The following is a 19,557-nucleotide window of genomic DNA, read 5'->3' as shown; positions in this document are numbered from 1 at the left end:
TCTGCACACTGTTGTGGAAAATCTAATGAAGTTACAACACACACACACGCACTGTGAGTGTAATAGTTTCAAGGCTGGCCCAGCAGCTCTGTGGAAAATATGACTGCCTTCTCTTTTCCACTGGCAATTTACACCAACAGGACGCCTGTTTTTTCCCCTCCTCACCTCACCTCACCTCACCCCCCACGCAACCCAGCGCACACCTCCACCCCCGCGCCCCGTCCTCCCCCACGGCCGTGCTCTCCTAAATGGAAACCCGCAGCTCCCCTGACAGATGCAGATACGACACAATACACACCGCATGTACATGGAATTTCTCAACCGGTTCAATCGCTTGCTGTGTCACTTTTTGTGTGTGTGTGTGTGAGTGAGAACTGGCAGGACAGCAAGAACACAATCTCTCTCACACACACACACACACACACACGTACACGCACGCACACGCAGGGTTTTAACAGGAAGTTATTCCAAGCCTGGAACATTATTAAGTGAAAACAAGCCACATTTGTGTCTTGTTGCATAATCATTCTTGCGTCTCAACACCCTGCAGCAGCAAATTTGTCCGCCGCTCTTTCTCCCTTATATGGACTTCGCAAAGTGAGGTTTTGGGGTGAACCGAAAATTCTTGAGAATCTTCACAGGTGGAGCTGACGGGCAGAATCCCAAGCACCGGTGTTTGAGTCATGAACGGAGCATGAAATGTTGTGCTTGAATCGGAATTCTTATGACTGACCTGACCGATCATGAAGGATGGGAATTGAAATTTCATTTGAAGATTTTAATTATTAATTAAATTAATTATTTTATCAATTATGCCATGGATTAATTAAATAATCCGATTTTTTTTTGCCATTTAAATGTATTAAAATTTAAAAAATTACCAATTTACTTTTGATGACAAAAATGTCAGGGAAAGCCTACTAGACCAGCCGCAGTTGATTTGGGCTTACCCAGAGGTACAATAAATGGTGGCAGGTTTGTGCCGTTTCCCGTTTAACATACGTTTGTTTGAATGCGATTGGTTCATTCTGAACGCAGTCACAACCCCATTTCGGAGGGTGTGTGCACTTATGCAACCACATCGTCAGTTTATTTTTTTACTTCCACTCTGTTTTGTGTACGATAAGTAACTAAAGAGTTTAAAAATGGTTTGCTCTCATTCTTGAATAGCACCAAATATTGCTATTTCAATGGGGGTGTGTAGACTTTTTATATCCACTGTAGCATCATTATTGACTGCTGTAAATACATAAGATAACTAAATAGGAATGTTTTTTCTTAATTGTATGCATAATTTTGGCCTTTGGTGCCCTTTTCTTGATCTACACGCCCCCCCCCCCCCCCCCCCCACAACCCCACAAAATGTGTTCCCGTGCCTGTTAAGTGCTGTAAAAAAATGGATGGATGGATATTGTGACCACTCGAAAGAAAATTGGACTTAATTTTGTCATTTTCTGCCTTTTGATTGTAAAGTGGGTCAGCATTTTTTGTTCTGGGAAAGAACAAAACATGGGGATCTTCTTTGGAGGATTTGGCAGCGTCACCAAGCCTCGACCATGTCATCGCCCCCTGGTGGTCGACTGAAATGTAAACAATCGGCTTCATTTATGAGTTGTAACCAAGATGGTGATCCCGATTAAAAAAAAATAATTGATTAATCGCCCCCACCTGCACGTTGATGCTGCGTTTTTGTTTTTTTTTCAAGTGCGAGCGAGCGAGCGAGCGAGCGAGCGAGCGATCGATCGAATCTTATCTTTTTAAAACGCTTACGCCCCGGAACATGCGTGGATTGCGCAACGGAAGCTTTTAGAACAAGCGCTCGGCAACTGTGACCTTGGCAGACCGAATACATCCTATTCCCACGCGCGCGCACACACACACACACACACACACAGATGTACACACACACACACACTCACAGATGCTGGTGCTGCCACCTCCCACACACACTCTCACATATACATTTGTGGAACAAAAATATCCAGCCGTGTAGTTGACTTCCTACCTGTGCCGTCTTACAGTCTTGAGTTGTGCGCGTGTGTGTGTGTGTGTGTGTGTGCGTGCGTGGGTGTGTGCGCGCGTGTGTGTGCTCATTCCAAGTTCAGGTAAAGTTCATTCAATTCATCTTTTTTCTTCTACTTGTTTTTTCTTCTTCTCCTCGCCATTCTTTTGGCTCTCCCGTGGCAATGCGTTTCCACGGTAACGCACTCCTGATTGACAGCCGGGCGTTGAAACAAAACATGACTTGGTGCGACTTATTAATGGCTCTCTTAGAGTTATGTAACAGTTGGGGAATATTTCAGGATAATGATTCTAAAGTCGGGGTCTCCACAAAATGATTTGCAATGAATATTTAATTGTATTTAATAATTTAGTTTTATTTACACAAGTTTTTAGAAAAAATAACTGTGATGAATCTGCTACTTGGCAACTTGCATACTTGCGAGTTGATTTTGTGACGTGGACGAGGTTCAAAAGCTGGCTTGGCCTATTTGAGGCCGTCCCGGCGCCTGCTTGGCAGACTGTCATGATGAGCGTCTTCCTCCCGCCCTCGCCGCCGCCCGTGTTTTTTATTCTCCTTTTCATGGAGGAGACGTTCCGCTCAAAGCCAAAAAAGTGGCCAACAGGCGCAATTCGGCAGCCACAAGATGAAGAAAAAAAAAAAAAAAAAAAAAAAGAGCACAAGTGAAGTCTGATGTGCTGCCTTTGGATCCGATTTTGGTTTTGACTTAACATTACATGTTATGTTTAAAATAGCAATAGGATGTTGTTGTTTTTTTGTGGCGGTGGTAATAATATTATTCTATTTCTCCTGAGCAAATATGACTTCATCACATGCCAGACAAAGTGCAATTTTGGGAGAAATTGCATGGAAATGCTGAACGCTGAATGCTAATAGCTGAATGCTAATAGCTGAATGCTAATAGCTGAATGCTAAGATTTGAATGCATTATGGAGTAAAATGAGAGATAAATTGTAGTTAAATGATAAAAGGAAAATGTCAACCGCAATCTGTCTAAGGTGGGATTTGAACCCTCGGCCTCCACCAGTTTTTTTTTTTTTTTTTTTTTTGCATTAACCACTGGACCATTGCTGCAATAGAGGAATCTGTGACGTGCTACCGAATACTTCAGCGTAATGAAAGCTAGCGTTGAATTAGAATTTTGAATATAGAACAAATGACATCGAAAATAATAGCTGTGAAAGAATTTGACAATAATCATTATTCAAAATTGCATTTGTACTAAAATGTAGTTAGTTAGTATTTATATTGAAAAGTGTGCTGAATGGGGACATGCGTTAATAATAATAATAATGCATTTCTTGATATGATAGTCAGTTGGTATGCATAAATATCACTTAGCATTACGGCCATGGATACATTTGCAAGGTACAGTCAGAGGTGGGATTTGAACCCGCAACCTCCTGGACTTTCAGCATTCCCACAAATATTCGACCTTTTTTTTTTCTGGAAACAACTGCACTTTATTCCGGTAATATTCTGCTTTTTTTTTTTCTCTCCGTTCTTTTCTGGAATCGATTGGGCCAAATGGGTCAAAGTTTGAAATGACTTCACATTTCTATCACGATCGTGTGCCACATGATCATTCATAAGCCGTTCACACACACACACACACACACACACACACACACACACACACACACACACACACACACACACACACACACACACAAAACTGGAACATGAACTGAAACAATGCGTCAAAGAGAGCCAAGGCAGAACGTGGTGCCAGCCGCCCTCCGTCGCCCCCTGCTGACTCGTGCTATTGCCCCCCCCCCCTTTTTTTTTTCTCCCATGTTGCTGTCTAAAAGAAGTTAATCAGTGAATGGAAAGCATTAGTAACGCCTTTTAATCATTTAAACGTTGCCTGACCACACAAAGTCCGACAACATACTCGGAAATGTGAACCCTGCTTTTGTGTGTGTGTGTGTGTGTGTGTGTGTGTCACATGAAGCTTATCCTGATTGGTCCATTTAGGAGACCATTAACTTCCCTTCTTTGTTCTGGCTTGTGAGCCGTGCGTTCTGTAGCTTTCAGTGGGCACTTCGCCCACTTAAGCGATCACGTCGACGCAATCGGACAAACCATCGGAACGATGCAAAAATGCAACATACGGCAAAAGTATTGGAACAGACATTATTAAATGAACTTCAAATGAATCACATTGAATATTTGGAGGCGTAACCTTTACTACTGTTGCATTCTCCATTTGAAATGCGTTTCCAGGCCTTTGCTGCAGCCTCTTTCAGTTCTTGCTCATTTCTTAGGGTTTCTCCCGGCAGGGGGTAAAAAAATGCATACTTTATTGGGTTAAGGTCTGGGGATTGGCATCCCCTCCTCCCTTGTTGCGTTGGCAGTGTGATTTGGGTCAAGTGTCTTTCAGTAAGTCCTCCACGGCAGTAGTTGGCGCTATTCTGTGGCAGTTTGACCCAAGGTCTTGAGGTATTCAAAGAGTGAAGACTTTAACTGGTATTGGTCTGGGAAAAAAATGGTATCCAATCTGAAGCGCTTCATAATAAATATTTCTCAAATAACATGACAAAAACATTTTTAACTCTTTGACTGCCAAAAACGTTAAATAACGTTTAGTAAAATCCTATGGAGGAGTGCCAAAGACGTTAAAAGACGTTTGTTTCAAAACAGAGGTGAAACTAACCATTTTCTATTGTTGATTACTGAAAAACGGAATAAGGTAGAAACAAAAGGAAAAAAAAATTTCTGATGAAAGATGAGAGTCCAATCTTTCATTTGGTAGTATGTGTGTTTCCATAGTCCAAACACATAATTTTCTGTGGACCTTGAAAGATCAGTCAAAATGCTTAAATCGACTGGCACCCAGGGCATCCCTTTTCTCAAAACGTCTGGCAGTCAAAGAGTTAAAATGTCAATAAAATACATTATACTGACCAGAAATGTTCATTTTTAAGGCCATTGACATGGCAACTAATAGCCTGAAATTTGATTGGACAAAAAAAATGCTCTCATCCACATTCTGTAAAAGGACAGCCAAGAAACACCAATTTCATAGAACAACATGGAATGATTGGTCGCCACTGACCGGCGACCAATCCCCATTTTGTTCACTGACGTTGGCGACCAGTCATTTTTTTGTCTAGTATGCGTGCCCAGCTTGCTATTTATTCACTGGCAACTAGTCCGATCATTATTTCATTTTTTTATCCATTTATTTAGCTTTGCTTCCCAACAAGAAAATCCGGTTTGCTGCTATATGAAATATGAGGAGCTAAAAACAAAAACAATTGTTCATTAATTTGTCATTTTTATTGTTTTTTCAAAACCCTTGCTTTTAGGGTATAAACCGCAAAAAAAAAAAAAAACACATTTGCTGCACAAAATCAGAAAATTGCTCCTCAATTGAAGTAATTGATTTACAAAGCTGCTTCGTGATGATTTGTTTTTCGAGCCTTGTTGTCGATCATTTATACTGCACCGTTTCCACCATTTGGTCCGCGTAAGCAACTTACTGCGTCATCCTACGTCGGCATTGCATTACCGTCTGGCATAGCGGCATGGCGCCGTAGCCATTTTTGTTGGAATTGAATTGGCCTAAAAAGAGGAAGTGTCTAAAAATAGGCTCGTCGTTATACACCTGCTGAGTTGCGCTTTGTTAGAACATCTTGTAAAACTTCCTTTATCTTTGTTATCAAAATATGTACTGCGGTGTCAGCTTTCTCTCCTGTTTGTGTGCGTGGGAGCTGCACCCCAAAGGGGGGAGGCACTAAAACAAGATGCTGATCATTGCTCTTCAACTTCTTTGGACACCTACACACACACACACACACACACGCGCGCAACGATACTCCCGCGTCACTTCCTCTGAGCTATTTATATCGGCCTTTGTGTCTTTTTAGGAACAGCGTGGGTATGCTGTGCTCTAGTGAGTCACGCAGTGGAGGGAGGGTCGGCGGGCAGGCGGGCCGAGTGGCAGAACAGGCAAAAGCACAGTTGGATGCGGGGAAAAAAAAAAAAAAAAAAAATCAAAATAAAGCAGAGACGACGTTTTCAGTCTTTGCTGCATTGCGTTGTTGTTTGTATGACGGCTGAAACCGCGTATGAAACTCACCCGGTGGCTTTTGTTGTGTTGCAGGTGCGACCGAGCGTTGCAGGCGCAGACGTGGATCCTCATCGACAAGCACTTTGAAAAGTTAGTATTTAGCATTGCGGGGCGCCGTCGCCTTCTTTGGAGGTTGGCTGTTCACAAATTCACTGAAAAACTCGCCTGAAAAACTGAAAGGCCCTAAGATACCACAAGAAGGCGCTTATAGGAAAGTAGTGCCTATAGATGGCACCTAAACACTACTTTTATATTAGCCAGAGCTTTGGTGCCATCTTGTGGTGTAATATGGCATTTCAGAAAGGGCACAAAAACAACGTCTCGGGCCCACTTTTGTGTGAATAGCGGGGATTTAGTGTACAAAGGTTGATGTACAGTTTTTCACACTTGTCCTTTTTGTGTCCCCGTCCAGATCAGGCACAGAAGTGTCTTCCTCCAAGTGAACTGGACACAAAATAAACGAGACGAAATGAGAAGAGACGTCTGATGTTTTCTACTAAAGTTCACACTTTTTGTTTACACTTCTTGCTCCACTTTTTCCGCAATGGCCGCCACCAAATGTTGGGTTAAGATGGCCGACAGCGCTGGGACTCGGTAAGCCTTCGGGAGTCGTGTGCCCGTCGCCCTTCTCCTGTCTCCTTCCCGCTTCTCACAAATGGAAGCTCGCGAGTCTGCTGCCAGTGGCGGCGGCAGGCAGCAGTGCCCAAATAAGGACGCGGCCAAGGAGAAGATGCCTCTGCAAAGGAAGTGGGCGTCTGAGCCTTCCACCACCGCCAAGCGGGGCACTTTTGCTGACCCGGCAGCGAGACACCGCGAGAGTTTGCCGTGCGGCGCCAACGTGGCATCAGCACCCCAACATAGCTACGCCATCACCGGGAATTCTGGGACGCTGCTATCTGGACATTCGTCGGTCGGGGCAATAGGAGGCCCGCCCCCATCTCAAGACCCTCAGGGGCCCTTGGCTCAGGGCTTTCCGGGGGGGTACTCCTACCAGTTGGGCCAACCGTACCCTCAGCATCCACAGACTGAACGCTTCCACTCGGGAGCCAAACCCCAACCAGGACTTGAGGCACACGCCTGGCCTTTTGCCGGACAGTTGCCGTCAGACGAACTGTACTCCATGGGACACCCGGGACATACTCACACCCACGGAGCCGGGGCAGGGGCCGGGAGGTTCCCCCGGCAAAAATCTCCAAGTTTACCTAGCTCCTTTGTACCGTATTCCCAGACGGGTCCTGACCCAGGAGACGAGGGTTACGGAAAAAAGGATCAAAAACCCAAAAAGCCTGGAAAGTACATTTGTTACTACTGTGGCCGAGCCTGCGCCAAGCCCAGCGTCCTGAAGAAGCACATCCGCTCCCACACCGGCGAGAGGCCGTACCCTTGTGTGCCCTGCGGCTTTTCCTTCAAAACTAAGAGCAACCTTTACAAGCATCGCAAGTCCCATGCTCACGCCATCAAGGCCGGACTGGTGCCATTTTCGGAACTGGCCGGTTCCCGAGGCGGCGACTTGGATCAGGCATCCCCTGGGGGCGATGCCGAGGTCCACTCGGATGGCGAGCAGAGCACGGACACGGATGAGGAAGGAGTGGAAGGAGCCACCATACTGACCGACCAAGACGGATCCATTACACAAATCTCGTTCGAAGCTGACAAGAGTCCAGGTAATCTAGAATATTTATGTCTTTGTTATCCATGTTATGGTAATCCACCAATGTTGAAGTCCACAAACCAGGGAAAGGCTTTAGCTATTTATGTAAAGACAAAAGCTGTAATATAAAACAAACCTTTATTCTAGATTTGTACTGTTTTACTTTCTGCAGATGTTCAAACCACATTCGATTCCGGTATAGATCCTCTAACAGTGTTGATGGTCTTCGGTCTCATTCTCATATATGACATAGGTGATCTTGTGCCTGTCTGTCACTATGTAGGTGGTGCAGAACCAGCGTACGCAGACTCGGCTGAAGAGCTGTCTGTGGGCTCCATCAAAGTGCCTATCTTGATTGTTCCCAAGTCCAGAGGGATGGGGTGTCCGCCCTTTCAGGACATAAAAGCTTCTCACCACATGATGACGTCTCTGGCAGGGAGAAGAGGGCGTTCACTGGATGACACCCCTTTAGTCAAACCACGTTTGGCTCTGAGACTGAATGACAGGAAAGGCCTGGATTTGGAGTGTTCTGCAACGCAATCACTGAACCTCCTCAGTCCTCACAGCAAAGGCAGCACAGACTCAGGTTACTTTTCACGTTCTGAGAGTGCAGAACAACAGATCAGCCCTCCAAATACGAATGTTAAAACATATAAGGAGCTCATGTTCGGTCGGACTTGGTACTACCGACCCAATTCCAGATCTAGGCAATTTGTCACAGTAGCAAAGATCTCTGAGGATCATATCTGTTTACGTGGGGATGTAGGAATGTCCAGAGATCCCAAACTTTATTCAACTGGACCCAGTCAGAGCAGTCCAGGACTTCTGGAACCTCCTTCAGATTCAGGGCCTCTTATCAGGAGCAACTCCATGCCAACATCTTCTCCCCCAAACCTCAGTGTTCCCCCGGGGATCCGAGGCAGCCATTCCTTTGACGAGATGATGACGTCGGACGATGTTTTTTACCAGCCGGGACTTCGTCGACTCCAAAGACAGGCAGCTATTGAACTTTCAGCCCATGAAGCCCACACGGGAGATGCTGAGGGCTCTGGACACGTGGCCAAAAATTTCACTTCATCTCTCGCTAAGAAGCTCAGTGAACGGATTTCAGGAGCTGCGGAGCCCGTTGTCTATAGCCCATATGGTACTAAAGTTAGCATGTCAGAAATAGCCACCAGAAAAAGGCGGAAGGAGAAGAGTGTTGGAGATGAGGAGGACAGTCCTGACCATGGTGACAGTAGCTGCAGTGGTTCAGTGGAGATGGCAGGAGACTATGTTAGTTTGGATGGGTCTAGAGGCACTCCAACAGGGAAGGGTTCTCTTCAGAGTGCTCACAGCCAGTCCGACAGCTTTGATACCTGTCCAAGCATGTGCTCCGAGGACGTAGCTCTGTTTACCGACTCAGAATGCAGGAAGGCAGCCGGAAACGTCATATCAGTCATCCAGCACACCAACTCCCTCAGCCGGCCAAATTCCTTCGAGAAGTCAGAGTCATTCGAGCAGTCGGGATATCATCCTTCAGGCCCGTCCAGCCAGTACTCGGAACAGTCTGACTCGGATATCTTTGAAGATGCTTTGAGTCCAGAGTCGGCCCTGCTGAGAACCGAGAGTATGGATCAGCAGCCACAGAGCGATAGCGACCTGGCCTCCCTCTCGTCTTCATCGGCAGCCGCTTCGCCCGGACAGCCTTACCACATCCCGCACAAATTAGTCCGCCAGCCAAACATCCAAGTTCCCGAGATCAGGGTAACGGATGAGAAAGACGCAGAAGCTCTGGTGGCCAAGGAGGTGGAGAAGCATCCGACGCACGTGGAGGAGTTCCAACTGCCACAGAGGAGCGACACACTCGCCCAGATGCCCTCAGAGAAGCTGCCGCCCAAGAAGAAGAGGCTGCGCCTTGCAGACATGGAGCATTCATCTGGAGAATCCAGTTTTGAGTCCACTTGCACCAGCCTGTCTCGTAGCCCGAGTCAGGAGAGCAATCTGTCGCACTCCTCTTCCTTCTCCATGTCCTTTGACAGAGACGAAGGCCTCAAGACAGTGTCACCCACTAAACCGGTACCACATCTTTAAGTTTAGTAAGTTCAACACACTGGACCAAAACCATTAATAAACGCACTTGTTTTTGCAAAGAACCTACAGGAGGACCCAGGCTCTGGTGGAGGAGCTAAACCATCTGAGTTTCTGACAGTGCCCGGCAGTGGTCATTCTAGCCACCAGCAGCAGAGGGAGATGAGGAGGTCGTCATCGGAACAGGCGCCGTACACTCTTCCCTCAGAAGTTCCTGAAATGCGCAGCAAGTCCTTCGACTATGGAAGCTTGTCGTCGTCCAGACAGGGAGAGCTCTACACCAGCGCCTCCGCCATGAAGGAGCGCCGCCGTGGATTCCTTGTCCGACAGGTAACAGAAATTTCAAACTTGGGACACTCCTCAGTCAAAGGGCTATTGTACTTAGATCAACCAAGAGCTCAGTTACTCATCCACTCCACATCTTATCACATTTAGGCCTCCCTGAGTGTCTATCCAGAGGCAGTAGTCCAAGAACCAGGAGGGTCTGAGCTGTCAATCAAACAGGAGAGTGTGGAGCAAGGAATGTGGCTTGGCTTGACCGGACCCTCACAGAGAAGCGGCAACGTCGCCTGCAGAACCCAAAGAGCTGGCAATACTGTTGGCGGTAAGTTGTAGAAATGTTGTTCAACTGTGAGCTCGTAATAGCAATGTAAGTGTAAGTCCCATGTGTAAGTCCTGAATAAGTCTCAAGTCCCGAGTTACTGTGGAAAAAATGAAGGTGGAGTCCCCACTAAATTTCATGCAAACGGAGTCAAGTCATTACTTGGGTTAAGTCATACAGTCTTTCTCGATTACGACATCGTCGCACATTGGCGACTTAAGTCTGACCCCAGTCAGTGACGCGAGTGATTCTATCACATTAACACGAGGTTCCATTCCCCTCAGTTGTAGGAGCTCACCAGCAGCATGTCCTCCAGCAGAGTATCAGTGAGGACAGTCCGCAGGATGAACCTCACTACGGCAGGTAAGAGTGTCCTAGACAGACTGCTTGTTCTCTTCAAATTACAATTTTTGCTGAGCAAAGATATTCTCTTTGTAGCAGGTCTCTGCAGTATCGCCTCCAGACCCAGGGCTCCTCATCTGAAGGGGAACACTCGGGTCACGAGGTCAACAGAGAGGTCGTCCAACAACATCCGAGTGCTCCTCCGTTCCTCTCTTACCAGCAGTCAGCTCTGTTCTGGAGTCAAGAGGTCAGTCAGGCTTCTAGACAACGGCTGACCCTGCAGGCCCAGCAGCAACTCCAGAAGCTCCACATCCGATCTCCCAGTAGTTTATCTGGGACAACGACACTCCACAAGCAGCTGCTCCAAGATCAGGCGCCACACAATGGAAAATCAGACACTTCCAGTTCTCCGATGAATCCCGCCGTGTTCCAAGAGCAAAACCTGGCCTTTCTCTCGTCTAAGCCGACGTCCAAGAGCACCGCCGGGCAGCTGCAGCAGATCCAACCCATCTTCGCCACCCAGAGCCTGGGCTCCCACACCTCTCTGCCCTTGCTGGTTCCTGTGCGTATCCAAACCCACGTGCCATCGTACGGTAGCGTGATGTATACCAGCGTTAGCCAGCTGGTAGCTCACGGTGAGAGGAGAGAAAGTAGGGCCAACATCGGCGACATGTCCTTGCTGGATGCGAGTGTCAGTGAAACGCCTGGAGGTCTTGGCGGAGGTCCAAGTGGAGCAGGGTTCAACTTATCGCACTTCCTGGGACAGACAGATGGAACAATGTTGCGCTCCCCTCACTGGAAGTCTTCGGCTTGTGGCCCCAACACAGGAATTCCTCTCTCGCTAACGTCGGGCACCGTCTCCACCACGGACGCCTCGGGATCCGGCATCGGAGGCAGCAAGAGGATGCTTTCCCCTGCCAGTTCTTTGGAGCGTTTCATCGAGACCAAGCAACAGAAGAGGGTCAAGGAGGAGAGGATGTTTGGGCAGATGGTGAAGGAGTTGAGCGCCGTGGAGCTGAGCGGCAGCGGCAGCGGCAGCGGCAGCAAGCTTGAGGAGGGACCCAGTTTCGAGGATTGTGAGAGGATGTCCTCTTCTCCTCCCCTGGGAGACTTCCCTGCTCCCAACAAGATTGTGATTCCCATCCGTTCCTCTGCTCACCACCGGCCCGACGTCCCCAGGCCGGAAAGCTTTACCCCTCCCCTCCAGATCGTCACCGAGTCCTCGCCTGTGTCGTGTGGCCGAGATTCCCCTGAGGAGCTCGATGTGGACGAGTCCCGCGCCAGCCCCCAGTCCATGATCTCCTCCCATGATGCAGAAGATGCCAGCAAGCAGCTTATGGCCAGTCAAGTCCCAGCAAACCTGCTGGTTCCGTTGAGAAGCCCGGGAGAAAGTCTGCTGCTCACCGACGTGTCCGACGCGCAGCACTTTTTACAGTTCCCGAGCTTGCGCACCAACAGCAGAGTCAGCTGGTGTTTCCTCAACTACACCAAACCGAACAGCACTCAAGCCGACCCACGAAGCTCCATCTACAGTTCCTGGTGCGTCAGCTCCTACAACCCCAACCCCCTGAACCTCAGCACCAAGGCCACGCTGGCCCTGCTACGGTCCAAACAGCGCAGGAACACCGACCTCCTGTACACCGCGGCCGCCATGGCGCCGCCAAGTTCAGGGAAACTGGTGTCGTCCATCGCGTGGAAGCTCAGGTTTGATCAGGTATGCGCCCCACACGCAAAATCAACCACCGAGTGAGATGAATCGATACTGACGCATCTTCCTTCCGCAGCTAAAACCAGAACTGATGCCGGTTGATATCAGCCATTTTGGAAGGAAGATGAAGGATGTGGCCTTGTGGGAGCGTCCAAAGGAGGAGCGGGTGGAGAAGGACGTGTCAATCAAACGCGCCGTCGCCGAGCCAACTCGCATCAAGATCTTCGAAGGCGGGTGCGGTCAACACGCCAATCACATTTTTGTGATTGATTGATTGATTGATTGAGATGAAAAGCAATATTAAAAGAACCGAAAGTGATCCAGACCCCAAATCAAAAAGTAACACAAGTGACTTGTGAGTGAACCTGAACGACATCTGTTTAAAGCGAGATATCCACTTTTTTCCAGCTCAACATGAGACTTGTTCTTTGTGTGAATCAGCCAGAAAGAAGTCTGTTAAAGACATCACCAGCGCAAAAACACTCACAAGGACAGCTGGCTCGCTATTGTTCTTTTGCTCACCAGCTTTTTCTCACGAGTGTCTTCGTACTCGGAACGGTAGCTTTCCGCGTCCTCGGTTTACGACGGCAAGCCGTTCCCACGGCCGCGACGTGACCTAAATTTGCACCAAAGTTTGAAAACTGAGCGTGATCATGTTGTCTAACATCAGCCAAAAAACTGCCGGTCTTCTGGTCTTGAGTCTACGGTCTGCTTGAAGATTTGAAATAAGACGACCTCAGCCTAACGAGTCGCAAGCTAATGCGTGTTTGCTAACCACCAAATTAGCACTTTAAGGAGCCTGCTGGTGGTTTTTGGGGAAGTAGTAGTCACCTTGACTTGGGTCCACGGTTCTCCGTGACCACTTGAAAGCCGTGATTCTCAATTGGTGGGTCAGGATCACAAAGTGGGTCAAGCGAGTGTTTAAAAAGGGCGTTTGGGTGGACTTTCACCAGTTTGGACGCCGGCGTTTTCCTTCATCGACTAAGCGGCCGCAGCTGCGCAAACATCTGGTCTTTCCAAAGGCAAGCAGATCCTGACATGCGGCGTTACCTGCCGGACGGGAGGTGTCGCCGTGAGTCAGACGCCGTCGGAAACATTCTGGACATTCTCCAGTGTTCCAACAACAGACGGACATTTTTGCATGGTGACACGCGTCCTGCCGCCGGAGATCTTCAAATAAGTGTCACGTCTGAAGAAAGAACTGAAAACTTTGCAGTCGGCCCCCTTTGTTGCTGATTCTGGCAACTCACTGATACCGTGCAAAGATATGGTATTTTTGATCCCAAAAATTTGACAACAATTTTGAACAAAGACCTTTCGTTGCTTCAATGATGTACAGCCGCAGCATAGCACAAACTACGGCGGACTTCGTTTTGACCCGCGTGACTCATTTTGTGAAATAAAATGAAGGAAACAAACCCGCGTGCTAATGTCCCCTGCATTTCCCCGTGCAGGTACAAGTCCAACGAGGACTACGTGTACGTGCGGGGGCGGGGGCGGGGCAAGTACATCTGCGAGGAGTGCGGCATTCGCTGCAAGAAGCCCAGCATGCTGAAGAAACACATCCGCACGCACACCGACGTGCGGCCCTACGTCTGCAAGTTCTGCAACTTCGCCTTCAAGACCAAAGGTGGGGATTGCTTCTCCCAAGATTGTCTCGTTTTTTTGCTTCGCTGGCAGTTTTTGTGAAAGAGGCGTGTCTGTGTGTGTGTGTGTGTGTGCGCGCGCGCACAGGTAATCTGACCAAGCACATGAAATCAAAAGCTCACCTGAAGAAGTGTCTGGAGTTGGGCGTGTCCACGTCTTCTGTGGACGACGGCGAGGCCGACGATGCGGGTAAGCACACATTGACTATTTTAGGGTTAGAGTTAGGGTTTGAAGCAAAAATCATTGTCAATCAAATCATTTTGAATCAAAAATCGTTCTTAGCCGAAACTCGATTCTGAATCGAATCGCAGACCCAAAAATCGGAATGGAATCGTGAGAGATTGAAAGATTCCCACCCCTACTAGCTTAGTGCTAAGCTAACCTTGGGGCTGATCTACTACTAAACTATGGAAAAGGCTAGAAACATCCGTCTGTCTGTCTGTCTCTCTCTCTCCATTTTAAAAACTCATCTTAAAACACATCTTTATTCTTAGGCCTTCTGTATTTGGTGTTATTAATTTACTGATATTTTTATTATTTACTTATAGTTACTACCATAGTAAGGATATGTATTCATTTATATTGTATATTTATTTTTACCTGTTTATGATATTTATTCATCCCATTTCCTTCCGGCAGACGTTGGCGAGGAAGCCGGCGTGCGACGCAAGGCCCTGGCGGATCATCAGTTCTCCGACGCCGACGACTCTGAGGAAGACGGCGACGAGGTGGACGACGAAGATGACGAGGACGACGACTACGACGGCGACTCCACCCCCAGGACCTCGTCCCGCTCGGCCAGCCCGTACGGCGTCCCCGCCGCGGCGGCCGCCTCGCAGCCGTCGCCGCCGCTCTTCGGCTACTTCACCACCGTGCCCAGCATCCGCATCACGCCGCAGGAGGCGTCGGGGCACCTGCCGGCGCCGCCCCGCCTGGAGGAAGATCTCGCCCAGGATTTGCCCTCGCCGTCTTCCCGCCTCTCCTCCCCCGGGCCGGACTACTCGGGCTGCCCGTCCCCCGTCTCGCCGTGCTCGTCGCCGTCGGCCCGCCAGTATCTCTCGCCGCACGGCGATCGCTCGCCTGGCGGCCCGTCGCCTCGGCGGGATGTGTCGCCGCTGCGCCACCTGTCACCCAAGCGGGACGCGGGGGGTTGTCGCCGCGAGAGCTCGCCGAGGAGGGGGCACCTGTCGCTACTCGCCCTGCTGCCGCGCCCCACGTCTCCCGGGAAGCGAGACCTGTCGCCGCGGGGACGCCACAAGGCCATGATACGTCCCAACTCGCCTCGACGAGGACTTCATCAGCACCTCCTGCTGCAGAGGTGAGTCGCACGGGTTCGAAAGCACTTCACAAAATGAATTGCAGATTTTGGTTGTAATGCTGTGAGAATAGTTGGATTTTTTTCAAGAAAACAAGTTTATAAACATAGAAAAACATCAAACACATTTCAAGTATAAAATCTAAGTTGAAGTAAAAAAACAAAAAACAAGAATAAAGTCATAACCTTTACAAAAACAAAGATGCATTTTGTCAGGATGAAAAGTATGAATTTTACAGGGGAAAAGTGCGTCGCAAAAAAAATGTTTTGAGCAAAAAATTGTAATGTTTTTTAAAAAAAAAAATTGTTAGGAAAAAATCTGAATTATTACAAGAACGTATTTTGAAAAGTCTGAATATTACAAAATGAAATCCTATTTTGTAGTGTTATGATATTTTTTTTAGGGCAAAAACTTAAAATTAAGTCATATTTTTCATAGAAAAAAAAATCTGAATCTGTACAAGAACAAAACTTTTGAGAATAAAGTCAAATTTTCCATGAATAAAAACATTTTTAATCGTATTTTGATGGGATGACAAGTCGGAAATTTTACCCCAAAAATGATATTTTCTAGTGTTACAATGTGTTTTGAGAGAAAAAGAGCCATATATATTTTTTGCATGGATTTTTTTTTAATTATTACAAAAACAAAAATAATTTTCTCGAGATGGCAATTTGGAATATTAATCAAATAAAATCCTATTTTCGAGTGTTATGATAAAAAAAAATTGGGCAAAAACTTGTAATGTTCTGAGAACTAAATCATATTTTTTAATTAAAAAAAAAAAAAAAAGTTGGGAGTCTTTACAAGAACAAAAATGTATTTTGTCAGGAAAGGTAGCCTGAGTCCAAAATAAAAAAAAAATCAAGTCCTTCTTTCAAGTGTTACGACGCGCAGCGGCATCATCTCGTCCCTTGTTCTCGTGCAGTCAGCAGGGCGGCTCGCGAGGCCTGCGGTCGGCTCATCTCGCCGGGTTGCTGAGTCAGGCGGATTTGGGCCCTCGAGGACGTCGCAGAACCGCCAGCGCAGAAATGGACACGGTAATCCCAAACAAATTGACCTTTTGACCTTTTCAATTTCTAGTCACTCCTTTTGTGGGAATTGAAGTGTACTCTGGCGCCCTCTTCTGGCCATTCTACGTAAAAAACACTGTCCAACGTTTTCTCATTGGTTGGGAATTGATTTTTATTTTGATTTTTTTCCCCAGGAATGTGTTGCAGGTTCCCCAGGGGGGCGAGAACAGGGCGGTAACCGCGGCAACCAGTCCAGTCCACCCCATCAAGTTTTGTTCAGTCACCTCCCTCTCCATTCACAATTGCAGGTACGTCATTCATGTGCTACACTACATATTATATTTAAATGTATCTTTTATGTTTGTATGTACACATTATGGTTTTTTTTATGACACTATATTTTATTACTCATATTCAATATTACCATATTTCATTTCATTTGTCTTATTAGACCACATTTTATGACATTATTGCATATTATTTAATTTCAACAAATGTACATTTTATGATTTGTAATATTTATTTATTTTATTATATGACTGTTTATTTCATTTGATATATTTTATTGAACATTTTATTTGACAAGAAATACATAATTAAATACATATATTTTTGAGCACATTCCTGTTACCTTGTAATGAGAGTGAATTGCGTTTTGTTTTGTTCAGGTGCGTTCTCCGTTCCCGATGATCCCCATCGGCGGCATCCAGATGGTCCACGCCGTGCCCACGTCGCTCAATGCTCCTCTTGGCCAGCAGGGGGCGCAGCAGGCCTCGCCCCACCCCCCGTCGCGCCGGGCTTCGTCCGAGGACCCCGAAAACTTGGAGACGTCTGCAAATTTCGTCAGGGGACAAGTAGGGGGGCCGTCGTCGGGGTCTCCCCCTCCCGCTGCGGGGGAGGTCGTGGTACGAGAACAAGAGGAAAGCATCCGAACGTGCACCAAAGCCATCGCCTCGCTGCGCATCGACCACGAACACGCCGACGGGAGGCGAGGGGGGCGGGACCACCGCGTCGGGGGGCCGCCGCACTCCGCTTCCTCACTAGAGGAAGGACAACCTTGGCGCTCGCCGTCACCGCCCGTGCCGCCGCCGCCGACGTCTCAGCACTTTAGCGCCTCCCCACGTTGCCCCTCGCCCTCGCCGGCACCCGCGGACGCCCCGCAAAGCACAAAGACGAGCAAAGACGTTTCGTAGACGTGCGACAAAGTGACGACGACGCGACTTTTTTTGCACAATTTACTCGCGTCGCTGCCATTCTGGAGTTACACAAACATGAACGCACTCGCAGACATACATTCACAAAATTCATGTTGGGAGATGTTTTTATTTAAAGACTATCAAAAGGATGTGTGTGTGTTTTGCGCGTGTGTGAGCGCGGGGGCCAACTTCAAGGCAGTCAAGTGGTACTTTAATAACAATAATAATACTGAAAATAAAAATAATAATAATCCGCCCCGTGTGCCTTTGCTGGGTGCTTGTGTTCATTTCAGCAGTCACCTGATCAACTCCAAGCCCCGCCCCTCCCCCCCCTTTTTGTTTTGATTGGCACCTTCCAGTGCGGACAAGCGATGTGAAGTGACAAATTCTTCTGATCCTGATGTATGGTTGCACTAAAACATATTTTTATAGGAGTGAAAATGCTTTTTTTTGTGTACAGCAGCCATAGCAGCAATTGAATCATGCTATTTATTATGATGATGATGATGATGATGATGATGAATATTGTTACCATGTTTGATAAATTGTACATTTTTCTTTCTTATTTCTGTGGTGGCCACCTTTTTCTATGTCCCGCTTGTTTTTTTTTTTTGCTGACCTCAGCGATACATATTCACAACATGAGGACATGTCAACAATATTTAGCCTGCGTATGAATTCATCCGTTCACGATATAATCAACACATTTGCATTCAGACCTTTTTTTTTTTCTCTGCTCTTCTTCTAGTGGTGAAAGTTTCATGAATATTTTCCAAGCAATGTTTCAGCATTAACTGAATTTGACAGCGCCACCTGGCGGTCGGGAGGGACGAAATAGAACTCCCGCCCATATTCTACGTCCTATAAGCTACGACTACATCCTTGAAGCCCCGCCCCCTCTGCATGTTTCAAAGTCGCTGTCAAGTGAAAATAGATCGCCTCAATCAAAATACATCTCGAACTACCTGGCAAAATATCTTGCGCCTTCTTACGTATGACTTTAAAAACAAAAATCACCTCCTCCTTCTGCCTTCTCTCCATGATCTACGTGCACTCACAGCCAACAACGAGGCACTTTAAAGCTAGCACGCCAGCCCGGGTACACAGGTTGGCTGTCAAGCCTGACTTTTTTTAAACAAATAAAAATTCCCTTCCTCATTCAAACTTTCCAAAATCAGCTTGAAAATGAGCGTGTAAATGTACATATGTACATATAAATACATACTTATACATACATGTAGTGTACACGAAGCGTGAGTAGTTTGTTTTTGTATAAAAAAATTACATTTTTTATTATTTATTATTGCCGTCAATCAAATGATCTGAATGGCGTCAATATTCAGTTGTAAGAGAAAGTGTGTGTGTGTGTGTGTTTTTTTCTAATCTCTTTCTACCTGGTGAAAGCCAGGTGAGTGTCTAGACGTGACGCGCTTATGAAAAGAAGGATCGGTGTTGTGCTGGTGTCATATAACTCACAATACTCACAAATGCGTGTGTGGGTGTGTACGATGACATGCAAACGAACATGAACTGTTGTTTTCAAATAAATGCAAATGGAGCAAATGTGCGTGTGGTGCTCAATATCATTTCATTTCTTTTTTACTTTTAGTATCTTGCATTTTTATTTAAAAAAAAAAACTGAGTATAAAACACAATTAAGAACTTTCAACCGTGACACGCAGAATTTTTTTCGATTTTTTTCCATGGACGTGCAGTTACAACTAAATGACAGCAGGTGGCAATGTTTATCCATTTTAGCCTTGGGATCAATTTTGTCTATGAAATTAATTCCAGCAGGTCTCCAAAAAATTTAAGACACTACATTTAAAAAACACACACACAGTATTATATATTTGTATATATATATATATATATATATATTTTTTTTTAATTTAAAGAGAGAACCTAAGAAAGA

The 19,557-nt window shown here is 46.8% G+C and overlaps 1 protein-coding gene across 5 annotated transcripts in view; it reads left to right on the top strand.

The window, feature by feature from the left end:
- Window positions 1-19,209, top strand: part of hivep2a (HIVEP zinc finger 2a) — a 57,315-nt gene extending 38,106 nt beyond the window's left edge. For 4 of the 5 annotated variants that reach the window (XM_077553497.1, XM_077553499.1, XM_077553496.1 and 1 more), the window contains 14 exons: window positions 6,132-6,188; window positions 6,511-7,762; window positions 8,033-9,807; window positions 9,883-10,149; window positions 10,255-10,423; window positions 10,705-10,783; window positions 10,859-12,476; window positions 12,547-12,704; window positions 13,925-14,100; window positions 14,205-14,306; window positions 14,757-15,435; window positions 16,362-16,473; window positions 16,641-16,754; window positions 17,115-19,209. In XM_077553497.1, coding sequence (XP_077409623.1) covers window positions 6,754-7,762; window positions 8,033-9,807; window positions 9,883-10,149; window positions 10,255-10,423; window positions 10,705-10,783; window positions 10,859-12,476; window positions 12,547-12,704; window positions 13,925-14,100; window positions 14,205-14,306; window positions 14,757-15,435; window positions 16,362-16,473; window positions 16,641-16,754; window positions 17,115-17,639 — 6,783 coding nt within the window. In that variant the 5' untranslated portion in view covers window positions 6,132-6,188; window positions 6,511-6,753 and the 3' untranslated portion in view covers window positions 17,640-19,209. The remainder of the gene's footprint in view (window positions 1-6,131; window positions 6,189-6,510; window positions 7,763-8,032; window positions 9,808-9,882; window positions 10,150-10,254; window positions 10,424-10,704; window positions 10,784-10,858; window positions 12,477-12,546; window positions 12,705-13,924; window positions 14,101-14,204; window positions 14,307-14,756; window positions 15,436-16,361; window positions 16,474-16,640; window positions 16,755-17,114) is intronic. The other variant, XM_077553501.1, reaches the window with a different exon arrangement.
- Window positions 19,210-19,557: the final 348 nt, after the last annotated feature.

Source organism: Vanacampus margaritifer, chromosome 19 (genome assembly GCF_051991255.1).
Source record: "Vanacampus margaritifer isolate UIUO_Vmar chromosome 19, RoL_Vmar_1.0, whole genome shotgun sequence".
Taxonomy (NCBI): Eukaryota; Metazoa; Chordata; class Actinopteri; order Syngnathiformes; family Syngnathidae; genus Vanacampus; species Vanacampus margaritifer.
This window is presented reverse-complemented; position numbering and strand designations above follow the sequence as displayed.